The sequence below is a fragment of the Cardiocondyla obscurior genome, linkage group LG01 (genome assembly GCF_019399895.1).
Source record: "Cardiocondyla obscurior isolate alpha-2009 linkage group LG01, Cobs3.1, whole genome shotgun sequence".
NCBI lineage: Eukaryota > Metazoa > Arthropoda > Insecta > Hymenoptera > Formicidae > Cardiocondyla > Cardiocondyla obscurior.
Window position 1 is genome coordinate 933,400 of NC_091864.1, and position 21,654 is coordinate 955,053.

The following is a 21,654-nucleotide window of genomic DNA, read 5'->3' on the forward strand; positions in this document are numbered from 1 at the left end:
CGTAATTGCATTGCACGATGGCGCACGTAAAGGACCTTTGGCGGGTTGCCCTTCTAAAGGAAATTCACGCGATTTCATTAGGCGTACAATCGTCCGGAAATCACATTAATCGTACAAGTGCGCAAGGTTTTTCTCCGCCGCTGATGCGAGTAGCTTGTGTGTGCGATTTTGTAACGCAGACACTGTAGTATAAAAGTCAACTGTAATTTTCTCTGCGCGAAAGAAAGCGCTTTGAAACGATAATTCCTCGCAAATGAATACAAGCAGGGAGTTCTTTTTTTTTTATTTATCCACGCTTTTCGAACGCGATGTAAAAATGTGACGGCAGTCGATTCTGACGCGAGCGATCTTATTTAATGAATCCCGCCGTTATTGTAGAATATTAAAACGGTGTCGCGCGTCAGCGTTGCCTAAAGTTAATTGGACGATGACGGTCTTTTAGCACGCTCGAGTTACGGCAACGAACTTCTTTGCTAACCGAACGCCACGCCTCTCAGAATTTTCCACGTGCGTCGGAAACTTATAACGAGATAAAATTTGCATGAAATTAATTAATAAATAATTATTATCAAGACCTTGAATTGTCAGACTCCATATCGCTTGTTGAGCTTCAATCACTCAAAGCACTGAGATATTGCGCGTTATTTTTTAAGAGATTTTTTTTTTATACAAACTACGAGAAAAAAGAAAATTATGCGACTTACCAATCTGCATGAAGTCCAGCGGAGTTATAGAGTTCTGCCGATAACTGTAACATAAAATGGAAAATATTAATGTAGACATGCCAGTATATTACTTAATAAAATTAATAAAAAAAAAAAAGGTAAAAGTTTTTTTTTAATAAAGATTTTATTAGTGTTTTATTTTTTTTTTGTCAACGCCTTTTGCATTTATCTGACGTTTCTCATCGCGCTGTGTGCAACGTACGACGCTGCTTTTGTCTCCGTGTAACTGACTGCCATCGATCGAACTACGACCTAATCCGCTCTCACGTGAGGTCTCGAAATCAATTAACCGCTTAACCCTCCTCTGGCATGCGGACCCTTTAAGTCTCTCGCGCAATTAAATTGCGGGTTTTACCTCATCGCGTACAACGCCGTTATTAACCCTTGACTCTCGAAAGAGTTCTGCCCTTTTTCGCGAACCAACGCGGGGTTCCTTCCGAGATCTAAGTTATACAGTTTCCGCGTTACCTCTTTAAGTGACTCTCGGCTCTTTCGCCTTTGCTAATTTTCCACCGTGTTAAAAAAAAAAATTTTTTTAACAGGGTTGAAAACAATTCTTGCTCGAACTAGCATATCGCGTTGATACAGTAATAAAGATAGTTGCAAAAAAAAATAGAGAGTGATACTATGTGTTCGCGCTTGTGCTTTCAGGTGAACGGCGACGATGAGTGGGACTACGAGGATATCATTTTGGAGCGAGGCGGGGCGGGACTGGGCTTCAGCATCGCCGGCGGCACGGACAATCCCCATTACGGCAACGATACCGCCATTTACATCACCAAGCTCATACCGGGTGGTGCCGCGTCCGCGGATGGCCGACTGCGTGTCAACGACACGATACTGCAGGTGAACGACGTGTCCGTTGTCGACGTACCGCATGCGGCTGCCGTAGACGCGCTCAAGCGGGCCGGTAACACCGTCAAACTGGTAAGCTTCACTCTCCGACCTTTTCCTCCCCTCCCTCCCTCCCTTCCTTCCTCCCTTCGACCTCAGTGCACCGATACGGGTGTGCACACAAGTTACTTGTTTCTATCGCGGTGGATCGCTTTGTCGCATCGGCGAACCCTTGCGAGCCCTCACAAGTTCGGTAACGAGAGACAGCTCGACATAAACCGCATGTGCTTGGAAAAGCAATTATAAAAAAAAATAATAACGCGACAATTAATTGTTGAAATTTTTATCCGTCTACGAGCAATGAGGTGTAGATAAAAATATTAAGAGCGATGTAATTAACAATTCAGGGCTAAACGACGCGTTAAAGATGCCGCGCACAGCGCGACGTAAACTGACGTATGCAAATGTCAAATCCGAATTTAATTGAATAGTACGCGACGTGCAGTGGCGCACATTGTTACCGCGATTGCGCGCCATATCATATGCACATCTCAAGTGCGCAGATTTAATTGCGCGACAAATGCGTCGGGAATAATTGAATTGCAAATGCTGTAATGCGTATGCTTTCTACTGTTAAACTTGTCCCGCGTATATTATACATATTCAAGTTCTCGGCCATACCTACTGATAGTGCCTAACCGAGTGCTTAATTAACTACTATCAAGTAATATCGCGCTCTCGGTACATTATTAATATTTCTTGAACGCATGGATTTCGATTCGCCGAATAAAAGAAAGCCACAATATTTCGCGTATCTGTTCAGGCCTTATCAACGTTTATCACGCGCCGTCCATCGTCACGTTGCCCGCACCGAATCTCGGCCTCGTTTTCGGAGTCCCCGCGATTTTTTCAATTTTACGAAGTCATTTCAAGTCCCGGAAAGTTCCGCGGGATTGACGGCTTTTCCTGGATTCTATATCTGTCATAAAAACGCGTCGAATATCGTCGGCTTACGCCTGAGAAAAGTCCCGAAGCGACGATCACTCACGCGGGCCTTTCGAGATTCCTGCAGCCGGCCGGAATCGCCAAGGGACGAGGGAAAGTTTCGATGGGATCGTTTGTTACATGCCTCTCGATATACGTTAATGTCACCCCTCAAAAAAAAAAAAAGGAGCCACGGCAATACGCTTGGGATTCTCTTTTTTTTTCTTTTTTTTTTTCTACGAAAAGAGGCCGAAGGTTCGATGTAAAAATCAGAGATATCGATCGTAAATTATTTTAGAAATGTCTTCTAGCTGTCGAAAATTTTTCAACCACTTGAGAAATCTTGCAACCCGACATTCGCGGTATTATGAACTTCCCTAGGCTAAAAGACGCTGAAACGAAGGCATAAAAGCGTTTACTGCCGGACCATTCTGGATATTATTCCGACATAAAGTCGCAACTACCTCTCGTTGCGCGTAAACGCATCTTTAGGACAGGGATACGACCGTCGTAAGCAAATTTGATTTGCAATCTCGATTCCCGGATGACTCGCAATTAAATTTAATTCGAGATCGAGTAAATTACTGCGTCAAACGTGAATTTTTGCCCGACAAACGGATCGTTATGTTCTGATATAATTACATTTCCCGAATTAACACAATTTAGAAATGTTTGCGTAATCAAAAATTAATTGATGCGCGTATAACAGTTTGTTACAAATTAAATTATTCATATTTTTATATAATTATTTCAAGCGTCATAGAATCAATAATCATAAATAAAACGTAGGCAAAGGTATTTCCTGCATCTTTCAATTACGATAAATATTTTAAATGTTTACGTCATGATAAAACGTATCAATTACCAATCGAAACGTTTGCCAATGTTTTTCCCCCGCGGAGTTTAATTAACAACGTACTACCTTCGCGGCGATATAAACGAGCTTTTAAGAACAACGGCGCCGAACAGGAACAAATCCACTTTATAAATCTCACCGAGCAAACGAGAGTAGTTTGAAAGCGGATATATCTCTCCGATCAGCTATCGAGCGGGCATTTAATTACGTAAAGATTCATTGTTATACCGGAAATGAAATAGCGCGATGGCGCTTCTTTCTTTTTAACATTTTTTTTTTTTCTTTTCGAGACGAGAGCGCAGCTATAGCTTAAAATTCGAATTTCCCTGAATTTACTCATTAACCGACCTGTCTGCCACCCTCCACCCCCTTCCCGGCCTCGACCTACGCTCAATTAACGTCATGTTCGCGCATCGATTTTCAGTATGTACGCCGACGGAAACACACGCAGCTGATGGAGATCGAGCTGATCAAGGGTAACAAGGGTCTTGGCTTCAGCATCGCCGGTGGTATCGGCAATCAACATATACCTGGTGACAATGGGATCTACGTAACCAAAATCATGGACGGTGGGGCCGCGCAGGTGGACGGCCGCCTCGTCGTCGGCGATAAATTGGTGGCCGTCAGAAACGCTTTGGTAAGTAAACGTACCGCTCGCATTTCGCGTGGCGGCTTCGTCAAAATATCGGCCCGATGATCGACGGAGATAATAATTATTTTTTTTTTTCCTCGCTCCTTTCGCGGCATTATAATATATTATACCGTTACTCTAAAGAAATTTTGAATATAGTTTGAAGCAAGAGTAGGAGCGTTCTTCGCTTCGTGAGTGCAAAAAAATGCATATCGCCGTAAAAGAACGAGGTAACAGCCACGCCGGAGGAACTTTCAAGCGGAGAAGAGAATCGTTTCGGAGTTTTATAATTACTCCCGAAAACTTGGGGCTTACGCGCGCCCGAAACTAATTACCGTACGATCGATAATTACTTCGCGGGAGAACAAAACGTAGGCGCAAGAAAGTTCCGAGACACCGTCGCGAACAACTGATTGCAAGTAAATTTCTACGCCGAAAATTTAATTGAGTCTCGATTTGTCGTTTCCCTATTGTATATTTTCATTATACAATAATTAGTTACAGTTACGATAAATTTTCTTTATAAACCCTTGAAGAGAGCAAAAGGCTGATTTGAAAGCAATAAGTCCCTCTTGCCATTTATTCAAGATAAATCCTATTTCTCATATTTATATCGGTACGAAATAAAGAGCTTTAAAGGTTCTCGTCATTTTGAGTAGTACGGGAGCACATTAATTACGTCCCTCTCCCCCTTAACTTGCGAGTTTTTAATTTGTTAATGGCCTATTTTATTTTGTTAATGCTGAGAGGGTGGATGTTGACTTTTAGCGGAGTTATTTTTTTATTTATATACGCACAAAGTCTGGATTTTTACTGATGAGTCTTCTACGGAACTTCCTACCATTTATTCAATTGCTCGTCTATGCTGATGAACAGGTCTCGTTCTTTATTTCTTGTGCGCGCTGCCGCTTTACCAGTGCTAAAAAGACGCTTGGTAAGCCGGTATGTATTCTTAATATTATTGGCCTTTGCAGCCTCTTTCTGCTGTTTCCACTACGCTTTCCTATCATTTTCTTTTCCCATATCCGCCGCCGTATTTTATTTGTTCGTATATTTTTATGCGCCTGCGAGTGAACTTTTTCAGCATTTCCTATTGCGTTGGACGTTAGCTTTTTTCTTAATTTTCTTTCTCTCGGCAATATTTACGTTATATTAAATTATATTAAAATTTTGTGCATTGCTATAATAATATTAAAATAAAGAAAAATAAAATTATAATAATCGCGGCATATTAATATTTTATTTCAATTTCTTATTGCGACACGTTGGATGATTAAACTCTGTTAAATTTAGTATGTATTATAGTCATTGTTTAATTTATTTAAATTAACGCGAATATTCAGGAGCAGATTAAGGAGCCACTGGGATGCTCCGCTATAGTTTCCGCGCCGGTCTTTCAATGCTCGTCTGCTTGATAATAATCGCGACCGATTGCCTCTTAGTGCTTCGAGGAAAACAATCGCGGTAGACCAACAAAGGAGGGAACGGAAGGAGACAGCAGGAAATTCCGCTTGACAGGGGAAATTGAATGGGGAAAATCAATTATCGGAGGCTCGTGACATCGTGATCGGGTCGTTTGTGCGCGCCGAGTGTTTCTATGCCAAGTTCGTGTTTCAGAAATGGCCTCTCGTTTCAAAAGCGATAAATATTGGTTGATAAACAGGAAGGCAAGGGGGAAATCTTCCCCAAAAAGTAATATTTGAGAGATGAATAAAACGTGCAAGAATTTAATGCGAATGCCGAACATAATCGTAAAAATTGTATATCTTTCTTTTCTACCATTTGTATCTTGTTTGAGATATCGCGATACGGGCTTTATGCGAGTTTTCTAAAAGCTCATTTAGCATACATCATTGACGATACGTTAAATTATTGTTTGCGAGGAAAGAGGCACTTTGGCAGTGCTCCAATAATTATCTCCGATCGTCGGCGAGTCGGCGTTAAGTGTGTGATCGAAGAAAGACAAATATTGGTTTCAGCAGGGCGATAAAAATCTGGAGAATGTGACACACGAAGAGGCAGTGGCGACCCTGAAAGCGACCCAAGACCGCGTCGTACTTCTAGTTTCCAAGACGGAAAGTGGAACCATCCCTCCGCCTCCTCCTCCGATAGCGACGAACAATTCTCTCTCGCCTCAACCACGTAAGTCGTCAAACGCCTAGCCGTATTTCTCGCCGGCACTTTTCCACCGCGAGATCTCGATCGATTATAATAATTACGGCGTCCTATTAATTATTCAGAGTCTTCTGCGCGACGTATTGAAATTTAAATCAACTGCTTCTCTCTCTCTCTCTCTTTCTACGCCGCGCCGGCTGGAAATAAATGTGGACGAATCGCGGCGATTTCCGCGCGTCGAGAAGTGCGGAAATGAATTTTTGATCCGCGGATTCTTCCCCACCGGCCGGATTTTTCTCGACGATTGGCCCGTAACTTATTCATCAGTCTCGTAAAACGGAGCTCGTAAAACTCACCCTGGAACGCACACGAGTGGTCTCATCTTCCCGTCCCATTTATCGTGTATGTTACGAATACAGCGCAACGCGCGTCGAAAGTATCCGATTGAGAAGATCTCGAGGGCGCGACGTTAAAATTACATGTTGCAAAATAAAAAAAATAAAAAAAAACGATATAGACGGTCTCTCTTTGGTCTCGTTCGCGAATAAACGAATTTATTTTTAATACTTGCCCGTAAATTCGACGAGAGTAGAGAAAAGTCGATTATTATTACAAAACGGCGATGTTTCCCTTCGCGTGTAAGTTGATAAACCGCTTCTGGGGGTATTCAAAATATATCGAGCTTTGTATTACGATTGTATCCCACCCGCAATACTTTCATATTTATTTTTTTTGCCCAAAAGCAGCGTGAAAAAAGTAACGGCTTAATACTACAAGCGTTTTCGTCCGTCTTCGTACGTGAAAAAGCGGACTCGACCGGCAGCGGTTTCATGCCGACTGAATTCAAATTGCCCCTTTAATGCCACGGCATATCGGTGCCCCGCGGGATTATCCGAATATTTGCTTTAATCTCCAAGCGCAGCCGAGAGTTTCTCGGAGAAGCCACCTCGACGCGAATAAACAAGTCTGCTCCAGATCGAGACCGCTATTTTCTGTTGCGATGTACTATCTCTACTTTTTATGATACGCTATTTTTCGTACGAGAAGATACATGAAAAAAAAAATTGTCGCGCAATTCAATCTCACGTAATAATAAATTTTATTTCTTAGTAAGACTAATAATTATTATTAATAACTCGAGCATTCAGCTTGGACTATAAAACTTTTCCTTCAATTAATATTAAAACTATTGGTACCTAAATAATAAATTTTACACTCACGCAAATGTGTATATGTATAAAAAAAAAAAAGCAGTTGTGATTAGAATTCACGTCCCTAATTTTTTTTATTCGACAGGCAAGCAAAATGGATCCGTATCCGCGATGGAGAACAACACCGTAGCTGCACCATACTCGCAAGAATCGCGTCACGCGTCTTCTCTTGCTCTGCACGGTAGCGGGATACCACGGGCAGTCTCGCAAGAGGACGTCTCACGGTGAGTTTATCTCGTTTCTTATTATTTTTTACGAGGCCGCCCGCGCGATTCGTGCCAGCTTTCGGCCAGCATCCAGTCCTTTTAGGAAAATTGCGGCGCGGCATCACCGACACGGTTCCTCTCCCGCGAACGTAAAACACCGCTCGCCAGCTCACGTCTGAGACTTTCGAGATGCACCGAGCTTACCCCCTTTTTCGCAATTCGTTCGTACACTCGTACGTGATTTCGTTTAATGCCGCGTTATACGAGAGGCATCTCGCTTTATACGCTGGCTCTCTCGGCAACAACAAAGTTCGGGAATTCAGAAAAAAAAAAAAAAGGAAAAAAAAAGAAACGTAAAAGCGCCGAAGAAGCGAGCCGTTTATCTCGCGTTCTCGGCGGTTTATCGACCCGTTGATCACTTGCGCGAGGCGCGGTGTTAATTTCGAAAGTAAACCGAGCGAAACGAATACGCTGTATCGGCCGGGTGTGTTTCCGAAGGGCCGAACGGACAACGCGAATCGGCGAAGGGTGAAGAGCTTGCGGTAGGGACCCGGCGCGCACGAGCTAATTGCCGATGGATTAAGGGCTTATCGAATTGGCCCGACTACGCCACGGAGGTGGGATTGGTCCGGACACATTATGTACCTCTGCTCGAGGCTTACTCACGCCAGTTCGGCTCCTCCTATTGACCTGTCCGTTCGTTGTTAACCCTTCTCGAACGCCAGCGAGGCTCCCGTGTTCCCGGGACTGTTCGGGTTAAGGTCGCCGCTGAACATCGCGCGAGCGGAATGGCGGATTAAACGCAACGGAAGCGAGTTTAGATCGATGTCGAATTATCTCATAAAATCCTCCCTCGCGTTTTAAATATTTTTTTTTTGTTTTCTCTCCGGCGCCGACTTTTTTTTTTAAGTCTTTTTGTTCCGCATATGTTGACGGAGAAAATTTACTTTCAATTAAAGGAACAAGATTTTTAAATGACGCGTGAGGAGCAATTAATCGTGCTCTCGACTACTATCCGGACTGCCGGAAGTCATTCCGCAGTTAAACATTACCATGAATGGAATATTTCATTAAGGCAGCCAGCAGCCGCAAAAGTTTCGCGCACCTGTGCACCGTTCTGTCCATTTATTCAGTTTCCCGAGCCGCATATAGACTCTACTCGCGTTACTCTCTGAATTTGAATCTCATTCAGCACTTCGTTCCTCTCCCTCTTTTTTGCTTATTATCTATTAATGATTATTAAAGAAGGCTTTGCGACGAACCCCGACCGTGGTTCGTTTATTCGATCGCTGACGACGACATTTTAATCTCCTTCGAATAATATCCTAAGAGTACTAAGCCGTAATAAAATTATCAAATGGTACATAGTTGTATAATGCGCAATCAATTGATATATGTATAATCACTACTACTGATAAGCAAATTTTTATTTCTCCCGATATACACGATTATGCAATTTAATAATTGCTTACTAATTAAAATTTGCGGCAAACGCGCTCTGGACCCGCGCGTTAATTGAATTTAATCAATATTCCACCGTCGAAAAGAGAAAAAGAAAAAAAAAAGATCCTACTACCCGAGTCAGTCTGTTATCTCGAGGTAAATTTTACGCGAGAGACATCACACCTCGCGTCATGAAAAAACAATTCGCGTGCCGCACACCGAACAGGGAAATATCACGGGAAAGAAACAAAGCTCGCTCGCGCTCGGCTGACTGTAATTTTTATCTCGTTTGATTGGAACAATTCCGAACGTTGATTGGCGAACTCGTCTTTGTTTTCCGCGGCTTCGTTTGACGTGTACGCGTTGCGGTTCGAAAACTTCTCGCCGAGCGAACTTCTTGTTCGCCTTTTTTTTTTTTTTCGCTCTCGTGACTCGTCGAACACATCTCGTCGATATCCACGCCGACCTCGTCGCAAAACGCAGATGCATTTTTGTTACGCAGCGCTACGTATCGCGACGGATGCTCGCGACACGTCCGCAAATGTGCGTTTTTAATTACTCGAGCATGTCCGAGGACGCCCTGTACATCCTGTCGCACGGGTCATAAATACATCGTGAAAGCTTCAACGTAATTTATCGATAGCCAGAGTTCCGTTATATTCGTCGTGTCGCATATAGTCACGCGTTTCCGAAGACGACGATAGATCCTCGCGGCTTAAAGAACTAATTTTATGAGTCTTTTTTTATTTTTTTATTTTACTTTTAATTTGACTCGGGATACGCTAGATCTCCTAAATTTTTCATTATTTACGACTGAGCCGGCGCGAACGGGATCATAATTAGCGCGATGCCACTCCCTGGTGGCAGTGTAATTCGCCATCGTGTATGCATGCGGGTGGGTACATTCGGGTGTACATGTAGCGCCACGCGCACCGCAGCTGCATCCCCGAAATACGGGCCAAGGTTACAGCTGGCCCGGGTCACGAACGAGCTACCAGATCCGACCAATCTCGCTTACGTGATGCAGCAGCATCCTCTCTGCATCGATCCGAATGCGTCCCGCCGCGTCTTTGCCAAATACCGAGTCCTAGTCGTCGCGAGTGTTCGCTCTTTACGCCACGAAAAAAAAATTTATTGCGGAATTTCGCGTAATTAAGCAGTTAACGAACGAACTATTGTACACAGCAAAAAATCAACTTAAGATAAAATTGATAAACCGCGTAGTTAAAATTATTTGACTTCTTAAAAATTATATGTAGTTTTTTTTTTTGGTTTCTTTTTTTTCCCCACCGTACGTTTAATGTTTTAATGACCGTAAATAGGTTTCCGTAACTTTCTAAATCTGCCCGACTTCCTTTGAAGAGCTTTAAAGAAAGAAAAACCCTTCGTCACTTTACTTTTTAAAATTATCGTAACATTTTTATTTTGTGACACGTCCCGAGTACGCGATGTGCTGTGACTCGTCACGAGCGCTTTGCTCGGTAGCTTTTCATGGTCACCGTAGAATTTCTTTATCCTGCTCATTGTGTCGCATCCGCGTGTGTGACGGGGCAAATTTAATTTCTTCTGCGGCTCTTGTCCCGTCGGACGTCCGGACCGGAGATGTCCGGTCCAGAGCTAGAAAGCCCACCGCGCAACTCGTGAACAATGGTGTTCTAGGTGCGAGAAAGATGTCGCGAAAAATTTGCTCGAGAATTTCATATTCAACCGGAAATATCAACTAGGCGAAAGCTTCGCGAATTAGGTGCGCCTTTTTAATGAAAAAATGAATTATTGTTCTCGGGGATAATTTTAATACGCATTAAACATTAAAGAGATATTTTTTATCTGTAATTCTCTGACACTTGTATAATTTTTATTTAAGTATTTTAAATTTTGGTTAACATAACGCTTTACGGTTTTATTATTTAGAGTAATTTTTATCAATTTTAGTTTTTAAATTTTTATATATACATATATAATTTTTTTTTTTCTGCGTTTTCCATATTTTTCCATCTATTCCTTTGTTTTTATATTTTTCTAATTTTGTAACAGTAGTACTTTGTAAAATTTTTATTCTACTCCGCTTTGTTTGATATGAACCAAGTTTTTTTTTTGTAAGATTTTTTATATGTTTTGCTAAAATATAAATATTATTTTATCGTGTAATATAACGTTGAATTGAAACAATGCGACATGTAAAATCTTCTCTTAACTTTATGGACGTTTTAACATTACAATGGGTTCCCGTAATTTTTGGGAATTAAGGATGCTTTCGCGCACAGTGAACGGTTTCCGGAGATGCGCGGCGGCTTTTGCATCGAAGAATAATGGATTCCCTGGGGTGAGATGATCCCATATTATTTGGCGGGATGGCTGTACTAACCGAGAATTTTTCACGAGCTTCCCGGGAAGTCCCCTCGAATTTTTCCCTTTCTTTTTTACCTGTTCTCCGCTTCTTCGCGGACATGACGTCGTGAATTGTTGCATTGTTCGCGGGACTTCCTGAATTTTTGCAAATTTTCTTGTCGCACTATTTTCGTTCACGACTACCTGCACGTGTTTTCGAAAAACTGAATATTTTCTACTTCTAATTTGTGGAGCCCGACGAAGAGAAATTCTCTGTCTTTTATTTTTATATCTTTGTGTATTTTAATTCGCAGATACTTTAGATTTTTCGTAGTGAAGTTAATACGACATTATTTTTTACGGTCAGATCAGTGGGTCAAAATTTATTTAAGCCTCTTTTGCGGTAAACTGTTCTCATTTGTAAAATAAATCTGTTGCCGTGTTACGCACAATGCCATGAGCCTTTGAATCGTGCCATCTGCAGCGAAATATGCGCCAGCTACCGCATAACGGGTGCATTTACACAGTTTGTTTAATTTACAGTCCACGACCCAATTCCGGACCGTTCTGTATAATGTATCGTTTGTTGTGGCACGATCCCCAGAGAGCCGTTGTCTAGGAAACGTGGCATTACGAGACACATTTAATTCGTAGAAATTTAAACGATAAACGCTCCTCGGAATTAAACGGTTCGCCTAAGAAAACTGAAACTTTTTCCTCCTCCGGCTGCGTTACAAAAGTGGAGCGTCGTACATTTCAATTATATTCCGTTCTCAACTTTTTCATATAAAACGCCCGCGTAAATAGAAGTGATATATTAATGAAGAACAAAAGTCAATTTTGCGAATAAAGTATTAGATGGCCGTGCATTTTAAAAGTTACAAGTATTTTTCACGATACGTGCGGAAAGGAAGTGACGTCTATATCCCGCGCTTGACTTTACAGTCGACGATTTTGGTGGGCGCGATTTTTCGCGAGTTTCGCTGAAGCGATCGTTTCCCGCAATCTGGCTGCTGGGGTGGTTAACGAGCTGCCGCGACCGGGAGCGCCCGTGCAGAAATGACTCGTAACCGGCGGACGTCGGTGCAAACTCGCTGGATCCGCAGACCAATAAGTCTTTCGACGGCGGCGACGGCGAGCGACGCGATAACGCTGGCTCAGCCGTCCCCGACGTCGTCGCGACGCCGGCAGACCACGCCGTCGACAGAGAGGAGAGAAAATTTCTCGATCGCACTGTATGATGTTGGCGTCGTTTAGCGGCGTTCATTTTCGCGGACCGACAAGATCTCGCATATCATCGATATCAACGCCGAGTCAGCGCGGTATCGGCCCTACGTCATTTTTCCACGTTGGAAAATGAAGATTTTCAGTTAAATGATACATATTTCATCTACCACCTGTGCGAGGGAAGGAAAACTTCGGTGAAAGAAGAAATAATGGGATAGAAGCGACGTTTCTTGATTTTTGATTGTCTAATTTACACCCGAGAAACATTTTATATGAGAATGTAAAAACGTAAAAATAAATAAAGATATCGATGCTTTGCGAGAAAAAAAGTCGGAGAGAGCGTATCGCGAGGAAATTCAGTTTCTTTCGACGGATTGAAATTTTTTTTCTCGTTGAAACTCGCGCTGTCGCGCGTCACGGTAAAATTTCCGCATTAATTTCGCAATGCACAAGAGCACGTTTTAGGGAAGTTGCGCGGTAGGATCCCGACGTCCGTCGCTGGCAGCGAAGTCGATCATCAAACTCGATATCAAACGAAGACAGAGCGGAAATAGGGACCGGGGTGGAATTCAAAAGTAAAATGAAATGTGTCATAGCGGAGCTAAAACCGAAGCGAAACGGATTCCGGGAGTCGATTAAACTTGCTGCTCAAACCCGAAAGCTGCACGTTCAACCTTCGTTCGATACTTACAACTTCCGATAAAAAAAAATTTTTTTTTTCACGATTAATAATAAAGTTTGTGCAATTTTTATTTGTAGAAATAAATTTTTTAGTGTATAATATCCTTTCGCCTCACCTCCCCGTTAAAGCCGACCTTCGGTAGGACTAGTATCCTGTCGCATTGTTTCGATATGTTCTTTTTGTTCCCCCTTTCCCGGATGGATGAGATCCCCCCCCCCCGTCAGCTTCGCGAAAAAACTCGTAATTAAATCTTCCGACGAAGCGCACGGGTAAGTCCGCCGTTCTTTTTCCGGAAATTTCGTGCACACGGGGACGTGGGCGCAATTGCGGCGCAAAAGCTTCAAGAGAAAACAAGTGGTCGGCGTTATTAATGGCCGTCCTTTCGTCGCGAAGTGTAGACATTGCGAATTAATCAAAAGCGTCTCGCTGTCACGCCCGCGAGATGAAATTGGGGCGAGATAATCTGGCCCTTGCCCTTCGAGGCCCTTTAAGAAACGTGATTAATGGCTTCTTGAGGTCGAATCGTTACGATATCCGAATCATTTTTTACCGCTGACCGGTCGACCTATTGATCTTATCTCGAAGACACGTGAAATGAACTCTTACTGGACTTCCCTTCCGTAATTTGAGAGAGAGATTTAACCGGGTTTTTTTTCCGTCTACACGAATGTTTTCAATCTTATCCCTTTTTTCCTCCCATCATTACACGATTACCGTGTTAAACACTTTTCACTAGTGTACTTTGTAATATTAATGAAACAGTTCGGTTCTAAATTGAATGAAAGAAAAGGTATCGTTTCAGGGAATTAATTTTTTTTTAATATTTAATTGATAGAACACGATAAAATTATCTCGATTTTTCTTTACTTATTTCATCGTATTTTTATTCAACAATTCCGCGCTGTCGTTCGTACGTTTTTCGCAGTCAGCGTTTACCGCGCCTGCAACCCGCTGTCACGCAAAGTCGACCCCTAACTTCCAGCGCTAGTACACATCCTCGACACGCGAGAAGTTACAGCACATCCGAGCGAGCGCGGAATCGCGTTAGACGAGTTCGTCGCGAATGCTCAAAAGATCCTTTTGAGGACACCGCCGGGGAAACCAGAGCCAAGTTGGCGAAATCTGACGGCGGATTTCGCCCAAAAGCGCGCGTCAAGCCAACGCTTCTCAAGTCGCTCTCTCGGCCGACGAACCTTGTACGTTCATTAAGTAAGTTTACTAACGTTCCTAGTGTCCGTTGGATGCGACAGTCGGAGCCGGCCTATCCCGCGCATGTTGGGGTGTGCTATCCCTCGAGCCGAACTCGAAACTCGCGCCGGATACGCGGTAGTCGCCGAGATTCGGCGAATGCTTGGTGATCCGGTTACCGTTGAATAATATCTGTTGTTAGTTGCCGCCGGCGACTCGGCACGTTGGCGAATTAATCGACTCGGTAAACTCTAAGTCCAGATTTGTCAATCTTGCGGCGGTCGCAGGGACGGTAGGGAAGGCTGCGTTTCGACCGGGACGCGAATGTCGCCGAAGTTTGCCCGGAGATGATGAATCTCCTGGGCGCGCACCGACGTTGTGGAAAACGAGATTGTTAAGTAGCGATGGACAACTGATTGATGGACAGATCAAGCGGCGGGGGTATCGCGTCGATAACGCGCGTTTTGTGCAAAATCCGCCGGTCGAGTCAGCGAAGGCGGATCGATATAAATGAAATTACTTTGCGAGCTTATTACGAAAGACTTCGATGTAAATCGCAATTTATTTTTTATATGAAATATATTTATAAATTTTTTTTTACGTGTTCTTAATTATTTCTCCACAATTCTTCGAAACTTCTTTGCGTCGGTAACTGTAAATTACGACGAGTGCACACGTGCACAATAAACGCACGTGAGCGTATAGATCGGAAAGTGCTTACCCGATTTACCTTTGACGGGCAGAAATTCTCCCCGGGGGTGGATTTCGCGATGCGGAATTACCGCGCGGCATAATGGGAGTACTGCGACGACGTATCAATCGCGTGACGTCGCAAATTTACGTAATGCGCCCGACGAAACGTCATAATTCTCGCGCGCGAGAGCGAGTCATTAGCGTCGCGCGGTAACGAGAGACGGCTGCAGCCGCAGATCGGCAAGGCGGCCGGGATCGTTACGTCAAAGCGATCGCATCTCCCGATGCGGCGCGTCTGCGTTCGTGCGTGCTTACGTGCATACGCGGGTAACAATGTGGTGGGAAGGACGGTTGCGCAACCACGTCGCCAGTTATGCGATTAATGCTCGGCGGCATTGTACCGAACTGTGCCACCAAGTGCATACGGAGATCGGGACGCGCTTCTGGGACGCGCGATACCGCGATAGGCGAGGTGCTCCACCAGCGAACAATAAGCCTCAAAGCGCCGGCCGTCTAACAAACGCTGTCCCGTTGCGTTCCCGTCGACCTGTATTTCGCGCGCGCCGCCGGATACTTTTTAATTACCGCACCGCGATTTTATTCACGATTCTCCTCCGGATTAAGAAATTTTTAATTTCAATATAAATTAAAATTTTAAATACGGTTAAGACGGATCCCGTTCACATACGGACGTTTCACCGAATTAGTATTGGTAAATGACGTACTGCGCGGATAACTAAGGTATTTTATCAGATTATAAATACAGATATTTAAATGCAGAGATCGTATTTGTCGAACTTTATCGGGAGAATTATGACGAGTAATGATTCTCACCGAGCCCACTAATAACTTATGAATGACTCACTCGTTTACTGATTCACCGCTACTTCCGCAAATCCGCGTTACATTCGCGGATGTGTCAGACAAGTAATGACAAACGTAAATCAGATACAATTATATTAACGATTAATCGGTTTTGTTTAAACATGTTTCATTAAGCTAAATGTATTCGATTGACCGATGTAATTAAAATTTATAAGTTAGTTAAAATTCTTAGTTTAAATTTCAGTGCGATAAAAGCTAAATGTTATCAATATAATAATCAGAGGCTGTTTTAATATTGGATTCGTTGAGAATAATCGAAATCCGATAGTATCATAATTCGATGAAAGGACGAGAGTCGAATAATCATTAACAAGGACTAATTCCAAATATCCGGTAATGACTCATTCGATGAAATCACGTATTCTCAATTTGAATGGCATAAATTTTCACATTCCAACGATGGGAAAGGAAACTTCAGTCAAGTAACGAGAAAACCGTGATGTTACGTTCTTCAATGTAAAAAAAAAAAATAAAAAAATAAAAACCTCCACCGAATTTTTGAAGTATAATGCAGTATTATAACGAAAAGTTATCGATAAAGTATTTTCTATTCTTCGAGATTGCGATAAATTCCTTGCGAAAATGTCAATCCAAAAATGCCGCAATGCAAAACATGTATGCGATTTATGAAAAATGAGGAGGAATTCTTGCTGAATATTGATCTTTTTACTTAAAAAAAAAATAAAAAATAAAAAAAATGCAAAGTTTTTATATTTATATTAAAATATATTCCAAAAAAAAATGAGAAGAAAAAAAAGCAGTTATCTAAAATTTTAATAACCTAATTATTTTATTTAATTAATTTTTATTTAACTTTTCTATTATTATCTTCTGCGGTTTTTGGTTTGAGGGTTCGCGAACACGTGTATAAGTAACAATTGTACAGTTGTAGAGGGAAATCAAGCGGGTACGTGCTTTCGTTAGGCGTTTCTCGAGGGACGTGACGGAATGCCATATTATACGTGCTTTACCGTTTGCGTTTCGCGTTAGAAATCGCAGGCTCGCTGTCGTCGTTCTCGTTGTCACCGTCATTTGCGGTTGCCGGCATCCTATCGCTGTCGATATACGTACGCGGACATACATAAGATCGGGACGGTGGCCGGCAGCGTGGCAGAGCACAACGATCCCGTTACGCTATAACGGAAACGGAGTAGAAAGTCTTCAATCCTACGCGGCCGTCGCGCCAGATTGATCCTTTTCTAATTGCTCGACCGTCGTTAACCCTAGCGATTTTCTCTCGATACTACAAAATACAATAAAATCTACGCAAGAAACCGACAAGCGGAACTGTTCTCTCGAGCTCTCGATGAACTCACGCCGTATTTAAACGGTTGTTTCTGTCTAGATTAATTTTACTTTTTTCTCTCTCTCTCTCTCTCTCTTTCTCACGTAATAGAGGTTTATTATTTTTTAATATTATATTATTACCTGGATATTTCTCCGATACCAAAATCGAATTGCTATTAATAGTATAAATTATATAAAAACGTTCCAACGCGGAAATAACGGGTCTTTTAATTATTATTTTTTTAGACATTTCTTTTTATTTTTTTAATTTCTCTTGAAAATCTGGATTCCTCGACGCACGTCGCAATGCGACAAGAATGCGAGCACCCCGATAAAGTTTTTGATAATACCGTTCTCTCTCCCTCTCGTCAAACTAAATTCTTGCCATGAAATCTCGGTGTTTGGATTGCGTTTGAATTATCGACCGGCTGATAATTCAAACGATATCCAAACGAAATCCAAGCTCCTCCGGGATTATCGAGGCGTGCCTGGCCGGAAATGCAATAACCGGTCGCGCGATCTCGGGGAAAGGGAGCCGTCGATGAAGACGAAACGTCGCCGTACCTGCCGCGCGCGTTGCATTCGTAATCGAGCGACTCCTCCTCTCCGCTCTGCGGCGGCTATCGTGTCAGAATCGTGACTCAGAAACCGGCGGCGTGGCTGACGCGGTGGCAAGGAAGGGTCCTCACATCCAACTTCGAGGCCGCCTCGACACTTTTCACGATACGTTCTTACGCGGTGCATCTACGCGCCCGACGTCTTTATTGTTCGTTGCGTTTTTCGCGCCGCCGGTGGGTTTCGAGCTACGCGCGGGCACGTGTGATCGGCAAACGAGTGAACCCGAGCAAGTGACCACCTCCGGTGTGCAGCTGGCGAGGAGTAAGTTATCGCGATAACGATCGCGGACCTATCTCGCGAGAGCCGGTGAGCGAGGCGCGCGCGATAAAGACGCGTATCCCCGAGTGCAGCGTGAACCAGCGAACGACGGATAACAACCGCCACGCTATTGTCAAGACACGTGGTAACAAGGTGCGAGAGTGTGTCGCGTGCTCGACGTGTAGGAGACTGCAAGGAACGCTCAATCGCGTTATCGGCGCCGGCGTATGACAAAATGTGACGATCCGAATGTGGGAGTTCGATCAGGTACGCAAGTAACGAGTGCAAACGGTCGTTATTTCACGCCGCGTGTGCGCCATCACGAATTCCAAATAGACGCATTCGGCAACGCGATTATCCGCGCTCGTTCGATCATCGTGATGAATTAATCGTCGATTAACATATCGAATGCGCGCGCCCCTTGTGTACCTAATTTATATTTCGATCGACTATCAATTTTATCGTTAGCAAGGCGTAATTTGGAATTACGTGGCAAATAATCGGGGAAATAATTCCGACGCGGAGAGGGCAAATCGGTGGTCGGGAGAAGGTCCGCGCAGCTTCCCGCCGTCGATCGCGAGGCAATTATTTGCCTTGGCGGTGTCGTTCCGCATCGGCGATTTTCACGACCCCACTCGCCTCCTCTCGTTCCGCTCGTCCGATTGCCGTATATTTTCCAGCAACCGGTATCCGCGCCGGTTGTGCGTGTTGCATTGTGAATGCACGCGAGCGTCGATACAATCGCCGGTGGAATCGGGAGATGCAGCGGCGCGTACCTGCCTGACTGCCTACCTGTCCGCTTTTCCCGTGCACGACATTGCTAATGCTAAAAATAAACTCCGACAATAATGCAATTTATTCCGATTTCGGGAGAGCATGCGACGACGCACTTGTGCGCTGCGTTTCGAAACTGCGGACGGATTTACTTATTTACGACTGATAAATGCGAGACCTTACGGGCAATTTTAGAGAAAAATTATCATACCCTAGGCGGACTTATTAATATTTCTAACAAGTTATCGATAATTATATTTCCGTATAAATATTTATGCTACATTTAAATTAAAAAATGAAAAAGAAAATGAAGATACGAGAACGAGCTATTGTAGCAAAGTGTAATTTACTAGAATTGCCACATTCCGTGCTCGTTTAAAGTAATGGTTAATGACGATTTGTCGATTCGCTCGCGGCAAACAATTCCACATTCACCGCAAATAGATATGCAGTAGCCTAGCCGAGAAAATTCACGTAATTAACACCAAGTCAGGAGTCAATTATACGGCTGAAAATGACCTTACGAGGTATGCGTTACGTCACTTAGATTCACAGCTCGTTAGTAAGTTTGCAGCGTGCCACGGCCGTTTCCTTCGGATTACGTGTATGGGTATGTCAGCTATCGCATATGAAATATCGCGACGAAATGCCAATCGCGATGATTTAAAATTACGCGTAAATCCGGCTCGTATTCCGTGAAAATTTTCACAAAGCGATCGCACGGCGGCCGTCGATGTTTTTCAACGGCGCGAAAATAATTCGGTAATAAATCAGCCTGAAATATTTTATTAGGAATATAATAACGTCGTGCCTATCAAAATCTGTCGCAGCGACAGCAGAAGCCGGCCGTAACTCGCACAGCCGTTTCGTTATGATTTTCTCGCGCGTTATGCAAATGACAAGCGGAAAAATTTATGAAATTAGAGCACAGGAGTGTACGTCATTTGTTTTTACAGGTCACGTGGATTTTATTAATAGTTTTAGAAGAATAATATAATCCGAGTTTATTACACATTTCTAACGACGTACTCGAACCTGTTCGTCACGCGTGCTCCCAATTTTTATTTTATAATAAATATCTAAAAAAAAAAAGTTAATCTTTTTATTGAAAAATATTGCCGTTTCGAGAGGAAAGTCTTGTTACGAATCCCTTTATTTGAAAGTAAAAAGTAAAGCTGTACGATATTACTTGCGCGATTTAAATTACTAAACATTTGAGTTGTTAAATTATGCCATCCGCACGATGACATTTCCTCATAAAAATATGATGTACAACAAAAATCTCACAGAAAATGGACACTGATGATATTAAATTCAACTTTAATGCGTGTAGTTTGCAAGAGTGAATTTATTATTTCACGACGTTTGCATATTTCACGGAGTTTGCGATGCGCGCACGCGGCAGCTGTATTTTCACGGATAAACAAGAATCTCTTTTTTTTTTAAATGTCACCAGAGACTTGTCCGTTTTGGTGTAAAACGCATAAATTTCTCATTTCGGTCGGCCGTAAAAAACAGCAGCATCGGGACAGTTTGGACAGTCCATTGTGCTTTGGCGACCGACTATCAAAGAAAAAAATCAGTGATAACCCGTGAAAAAAAAAAAAAAAAAAAAGCGATACACTCGTGCTCGCGACATGTACGCTCGATATCGGGATTCCCTTTTTGGGCGCACCGCCAACTCCTTTCTGTATTTTTGGTTTATGCGTCGATATCTGGATACTGTATGACAACTGATTCTTTCAAAATTTTCGAGGCTACTAACAATAACTAGTTGCTAGTGTATTAAAAAAAAATAAATAAAAAAGAGTAGATAAGAATTTCTAAAAACTGAGATTTAGAAATAAAAATCGAATATTCTTTGGCGCTTGGAAATTTTAGATAGATGAATCTTATTCGCATTTATTCGAGTAGTAGAGAATCAATGGGGCATCGCGAGAATGTAATAAATGGTGGCAAAAAGTGGGCAAGTGTCGGCGAATAAATGTATAATATCGGTATATTATCAAATGGGCGACTCGCCGTGCCTGCATTCAAAAGCGTTCGCGGGAGCTGATATCACATGCGGGTGTTATCGACGAGAAACGAAAACGCTGTTTTCCCAAAGGTACACGTATCCGCGGTAGAGAACGTTTTCTTTTTCCCTGCCTTTGTGTGCGCTACCAAACGATCTCCGCGGACGCAGCTGCGGCTCGTTTTGCCCGCGGGGTCCCGATATTTTGCGTTGAATAGTAACCCACCCACCAGGTGAAAGCTTCGGCCAAGCTCCAGAGATCTGGGGAGCCAATGCTCGCGATGCGAGAATTGCACAATGGCTGGGGCTTTTATCTGCAGCAACATTAACGCTATAGTTCGACCATATCGCTAATTGGATGAGCTCTTACACGCGCGTGTATACGAGATTTGCGCGTTTTCATATTCCTTTTTTTTTGTGCCACGAATCTTTCAATAATTAAGCCAGAAACGGATTCTCTCTTTTTCTTCTTAGATTTATGTAAATGTTTTTTCTTATAAAAATAAATGCACCGAAGGGAAGACGATTTTATATTTTTCAAACGTTCAAACAGGATTCGGACGACCGTGCAGCAGACCAACACACTTCGCATCCCTCGCGTAATATTTTTTGCATTGTATGCGGCGCGAAATAAATTTCGCGGGGGGCATCATTTCGTCATTTTCTCGGGTGCTTTTCTCGCGCTTACCGAGGAA

At 43.0% G+C, this 21,654-nt stretch overlaps 2 protein-coding genes across 13 annotated transcripts in view; one reads left to right on the forward strand and one right to left on the reverse strand.

Moving 5' to 3' along the window:
- Dlg1 (discs large 1) overlaps window positions 1-21,654 on the forward strand; it is a 298,681-nt gene that overhangs the window by 238,766 nt on the left and 38,261 nt on the right. For 10 of the 11 annotated variants that reach the window (XM_070654229.1, XM_070654254.1, XM_070654221.1 and 7 more), the window contains 4 exons: window positions 1,377-1,652; window positions 3,824-4,036; window positions 6,010-6,172; window positions 7,442-7,580. In XM_070654229.1, coding sequence (XP_070510330.1) covers window positions 1,377-1,652; window positions 3,824-4,036; window positions 6,010-6,172; window positions 7,442-7,580 — 791 coding nt within the window. The remainder of the gene's footprint in view (window positions 1-1,376; window positions 1,653-3,823; window positions 4,037-6,009; window positions 6,173-7,441; window positions 7,581-21,654) is intronic. The other variant, XM_070654195.1, reaches the window with a different exon arrangement.
- The window catches only part of LOC139101431 (uncharacterized), a 146,627-nt gene that overhangs the window by 105,722 nt on the left and 19,251 nt on the right, over window positions 1-21,654 (reverse strand). Inside the window, exon 3 of one of the 2 annotated variants that reach the window (XR_011545548.1) lies at window positions 705-748. The exons of the other annotated variant lie outside the window; for it this stretch is intronic. The gene's annotated coding sequence lies outside the window, so the exon portion shown is untranslated. The remainder of the gene's footprint in view (window positions 1-704; window positions 749-21,654) is intronic. 2 annotated transcript variants of the gene reach the window in all.